The sequence below is a fragment of the Lactuca sativa genome, chromosome 9 (assembly GCF_002870075.4).
Source record: "Lactuca sativa cultivar Salinas chromosome 9, Lsat_Salinas_v11, whole genome shotgun sequence".
Taxonomy (NCBI): Eukaryota; Viridiplantae; Streptophyta; class Magnoliopsida; order Asterales; family Asteraceae; genus Lactuca; species Lactuca sativa.
The window spans coordinates 32,474,319-32,479,919 of NC_056631.2; the positions used below are offsets into that span (position 1 = coordinate 32,474,319).

Below are 5,601 nucleotides of genomic sequence, written 5' to 3' on the forward strand. Positions count from 1 at the left end.
GGTACTAGGGAAATGCTTAGAGCGCTTGGGGGATGTTTGAGAGAGATTGAGTTAAAAAGGTGTGAAGAATTGAGTGATTTGCGTCTTCTATTTATAGGTTGTCCAGGGGAGTTTCGCGTCGTGAACTAGTGTAGGCACCAAGGCTTCTCTTGGTGCTGCCACGTGGCGCAGGACGTAGGTAAATCAACCAATTTTTTAAAAAATCATAAATTTTGCATACGAGCTCCATTTTTGACGTTCTTTATATCCACAAGTAGGTATTAACAATATCTACAACTTTCGTTTAGACTCCGCCGACTAATTTTGACTTATTTTTAAAGTTATATTTTAACAGACCTAGACGGTTAAAGTTCATTAAAAATTCATAACTTTGTCATCCGACGTCTGTTTTCGACTGTCTTTATATCGCTGAGCTCCTATTAACGAGGTCTTCGATTATCGTTTAGGTTGTGTCGGCTAAAAATTGATCGATCTAAAATTCGATTTTCGGGTTGTGCACTGCGATGCTAAATCTTAGAAAAAACTATAACTTCCTCCAACGAAGTCAAATTTGGATGTTCTTTTTATGTACGTTCTCGGTTTAACGTCTACTACAAATTTCGTTTAGATTACTAAGACTAAAAAGTAGTTTATCAAAAATTCACTTTTTACGATACGCGACCTTGTGTCTGTTTGGTCATAAAACTTCGACGAGTCGTAACTTTTTCGTTATAAGTCGGTTTTCAGCGTTCTTTGAAGATATTGGGTCTAATTATTATTTTATTTTAGGCGCATATTTTATTATTATGTTATTATAAATTTACAAGCACATATGTTGCACATAAATCACATAATACTCAAATAATTTTTTTCTCGTTACTTCAAAATAATTTACAATTGTTGATCCTAATTATTACATTATCATAATAATATTTAGCTAGATAACACTCGCGTTACAAGTTATTACATGAGCAAGATCGGAGAAAGAGTGGATTGGTTGCCATAAGGAAAATACCAACTAAATAATAAAACCCTAGCTCTCTATGCAGCTCAAGTACTCAATAAATTTACATTTAAAACCCCTTCACTTCCATTTGTTACTCCGATAACCTTCAACTTTTCTTCAAATGAGCTCCAACACAGATGACTGTTTGGCTGTCTCCATCATTCCCTCGGATTTAAAAAAATACAATTATCTGACAACTATATTTTGCAATTTACCTTTCACCAAACATACAAAGTTACAAAATCATTTTTATTCGTACCAAATTTATGAGTGGCAAATATTAAGAAATAATTATATTTCTCACAAAATCCAAACATGAATACAACGTGTTCACCCTTACTTTTTTGTTATAAAGATTAAAGACGAACCCGATTAAAGTTTGAGGTGGAAATAGAATCAGTCTACTACGTTGTCCACCCTTGTTCCACATTTATATTTTGAAAAACAAACACAAATACTAGATAAAGATGATAATATGTATTAACTTGCTTTTAGAAAACTAAGCTTAATTTTTTAAATTCTATAAACGATAGTCTTGAACTATTAATTATAATCGTGGTATTTTCATGATATTATAAAAACACACTTTATCATTTGATTTTGATAAACAAATGCTTTTAACCAATTGTTTATTTTCAATTTTAAATTTCCAACTAAAATTTTATAAAGGTTAAACAATTGGCAAACATGTTTTAGTTATGGTACGAAAGAAGCATAATTTATTATAAAGTGATGGTGTAACCCAACGAATAGACAATATTACAATACAGCTTATTGCGTCCGACTTAGATTTACAAGTTTATTGTATGCCATTTAGTTCCCAAACTAATTTGCTTAATTCGAAATGTTCTTATAAACAAAAGGAAATCATCGAGTAAATCGAGATAAGAATGACTCAAGAAGTACATAGAAAAGTGACTAATTTATTAACTCTATGGCAATGCTTAAAAACAAGAATGTTGTATCAAGTATACACGTGATTGCATGAACATTATGTCTTAGTTTATATATTTATAAGAAATTTTATAAGGAACTAGATCCTTTAACCCTCTTGTTCATAATAAATAAGTTGATCTATTATTATTACTTTTATCAAAATAATAGATAAACTTTGGTGTAGAAAACTCATTTATAATGTTTACAGGGTACTTTCGTAATTTCTAAAACTTCCTAACCCATAAAAAGTTTAAAGTTGTATAAAAATATAATAATATTAGACGTAAGACCCATGTATTATACAAGTTTATAAAAAAGAAAAGTTTAATATAAATTTATAAGTATTATATGTTTTTTAAAGTAATAATTTTATATAAATACGAATGATATAATAAATAAAGTAAGTAATTTAATATATAATGTAAAAGATTTGAAAGGTTGTAGAACATTTACTATGAAATTTAATAAAATAATCTACCTTACATATATAAATCTCACCAAAATGTGGATTTTAAATTTAAGAAAATAAAAAATACAAGAAAATGACAAGTGAAAAACAAAAACTCTTAAAAAATAACATGTGTCAAATTCAATGTGAACATAATATTAATTGATTTTCATTTATTAGGTTAAATAAATCCAGATGGCTAAACTTTAAATTTCAAAAAATAAAAATCATCATGTAATATTCGGCTAAAAAGAAAGAAAATGTATCAAGACAGGATCTCCTTTGTGGGAGGACAACATGCTAACTATCTAACCCGTAACATGTTTCTTTATTTGCTTCTCAAGACAAACATTTTAATTCACAAAGTTTCATTTCACACATTCCATTGCGAAATCACAAAAGTGTTGGTGAATTTAGTTTTACCGATTATTTTGTGTAATTGAAATTAACACGAGTATAAGATGTGTTTATAAACTATAACCTAATATAAGTTAGGACGTATAGAGTGAACATTTGTATATAAGGCAATTTTGATATCGGACACAACAAAACTTTGAGGTCCAATTTGGATTTAGAATGAAATGGAAAACATACTTAATATTGAATTAAAGTAGAAGAAATAACCAAGCTATTTGTCAAAGTTATTGCTCCAAGCCATCGGTCCTAGTTATTGGTCCAAGCTGTAAGACCAAGTTAATAGTCTAAGTTATTCGAAGAGTTTTTTCAGAAAGTAATTTATAATTATTATTCCGTAAATTTTATCAATCTTATCCAAGTTTGGATTGATGAGTATAAAAACTTAATTTAACATATATATTAATCTTGCATAATCAAATCATATAAAATCAAGAAACTAGTTAAATCTAAGAGTGTTCTTCACATATTATATCAAATTGGTTTTTTCGGTAACCCATATATTGTAGAGGAGCATCTAAGTTTTGTATTTATAATCTCAAATAAAAACGACATTGATTTGATAATCTTCCCCAATCGGAGTGGACAATATAAAATTGGTAGTTATTGGGGGAGAATTTTATTATTTTTAATAGTTTTTTTAAAACATAACAAAAATGTTATTTATTTTACGTTTAATTTTAGTTTGGAAAATGAAAAATGATCGAATGGCAAAAGGGTAATAAACTAGTGGTTTGGGGAAGGGAAATTTGGGCCTCACCGACTACGTATTAGAAAAATGAGCGTTTCGTTGGCTGGAAGGAAGAAAGCAAGTCTTAAATAGGTCGAACGACCGAGAGGGGATCACAATAATATCATCGCCCCACCCCAACCCCAACCCCAATCCCCCAAAAAAATCAAAAATCAAACATCTTCAATATCTCTCCTTCCTCATCTATCGCCTTTTTCAACCATCTCATCGATTAATTTACTCAATTACAGGTAAATTTGATTTCTTTTCCCATATTGTCTTTCAATCGAATGGTTTTTGTTTGAATTTTATGACATGAATTCGCCATCGAGATCGATATAAATCATCCGTGTTTCGTGTGTTTGTATTTATGTTTTGCAGTATAGATCGGTCTTGGCCATCGATGTTTGATACTTGTGATGATTTTGAAATCAATTCCGCCTAATTTTGACGATAATTAGGGTTTCCTTCAATTTCTTTTAATTGCTCGTTTTTTTTTTTTATCCCAATTTTGGGGATGCTTTCGTGTCGTGAAAGCTATGTATGAACCATGTATGTATTCACTTTCTAAGTAATGATGGTGTTGTGTTATGCACCCTGGTTTTCATAGGTAATTTAAAAAGGTAGATAGTATGTAAAATCGTACATGATGATAACTATCTGGGGTTTTATCTTCTATTGTTCATAAGAATCTGGATTTGTATTCAATTATGTATTCACCGCATTTTTTGTTTGATTCGACTGTATCCTTGTGGTAATAGCTTATCATCCAATATCCACTTTTTATCTTGCGCTGTTTTTCTCATCTTCTCAATTTCTATTTCAATTATTAGCTTCTAAACGATTTGATATGGTAAATAGAACTCATGATCACATCTATCTTGACGATGTATGATTGTATGATGTCATGCAGGGAATTTTGACAGATGGAATCCACAAAAGAAACAGGATGCCAGGCTCCAGAGGGCCCAATCCTCTGCATCAACAACTGTGGGTTCTTCGGTAGTGCAGCCACCATGAACATGTGTTCCAAATGCCACAAGGAGATGATATTGAAACAGGAAAACGCCAAGCTTGCAGCTTCATCTTTTGACAACATCGTCAATGGCGGTGGTGGGAACGGGAACGACACCACCGGAAAAGACGTGGTGGCGGACGCCATGAAAGCCGCCACCGCCCAGTCAGCAGCTCCGGTGGAGTTAAACGTGGTCCCCATGAAAGCAAAAGCAGACTCTTCTTCTTCTTCTTCAAGTGAAGTAGTCCCGGAGGTGAAAGTGGGTCCCAGTAGATGCGCCACATGTCGGAAGCGTGTTGGTCTGACAGGATTCAACTGCAAATGTGGTAATTTGTTTTGTTCTGCTCATCGTTACTCTGATAAACATGAATGTCCTTTTGATTACCGGGGTGCGGGTCGTGATGCAATTGCAAAGGCGAATCCTGTTGTGAAAGCTGAGAAGCTTGATAAGATATGATGAAGAAAAGGAAAAAAAAAAAGGAAGAAAAAGGTTGTGTTTCTCTATGATATGGTATCTGAAAGTATGATATGGTATTGGTTACAAGTACTGAAAAGTCTTTTATGTCTCTTCTCCTCCTCATGGGTAATGTCTTGTCTGGTTGGTATGAAATGTAGGTGGGGCCCTGGTCGATTTGTTTGAAAAAAAATTTGAAATTAGGGAAGCCATCAAGACACAGGGTCTCACCATTGTTGCCAGTGTTATGAACATTCTTATTCTGCTTGTTTGTTCCATTGTGTGTGTGTGTGTGTAATGGCTTGATGCATAGATATAGGTCAATTTCTGTTAATCTGTAATTTGGTCCTCATTCTTCATCTTCATCTTCTGCTGAGGTGTCATGCCAAATGGGGGCAGTTTTTTGGGGTTGGGTTGTTTCTGTGTTGTTTGGTTGACCAAGTGTTGACTTATGGAGAGTTGAGATAACTGGCCTTCATATTTGGACTATGGAAGTGTTGGTTCGAAAGTATCTGCATGCATACATAAGAATATCAAACAGTAGGAGTGATTTCAAGGGTTAGTTGAGAAAAATAATTACATCTCAGTTGCTATTTAACCTCTTTTTAGCTATGAAATT

General features: G+C 32.5%; 1 protein-coding gene across 2 annotated transcripts; it reads left to right on the plus strand.

Annotated features, from left to right (window-relative positions):
- Positions 1-3,599: 3,599 nt before the first annotated feature.
- LOC111878629 (zinc finger A20 and AN1 domain-containing stress-associated protein 4) lies at positions 3,600-5,341 on the plus strand. 2 transcript variants are annotated; one of them, XM_023875139.3, is made up of 3 exons: positions 3,602-3,764; positions 3,895-3,975; positions 4,427-5,341. In XM_023875139.3, exon 3 carries the CDS (start codon positions 4,440-4,442, stop codon positions 4,983-4,985), a length of 546 nt encoding a protein of 181 aa, XP_023730907.1. In that variant the 5' UTR covers positions 3,602-3,764; positions 3,895-3,975; positions 4,427-4,439; the 3' UTR covers positions 4,986-5,341. The 2 variants fall into 2 exon arrangements, with proteins under 2 accessions (XP_023730906.1, XP_023730907.1); XM_023875138.2 differs by lacking the exon at positions 3,895-3,975 and having other exon boundaries at positions 3,600-3,764.
- The last annotated feature ends 260 nt before the right edge of the window (positions 5,342-5,601 follow it).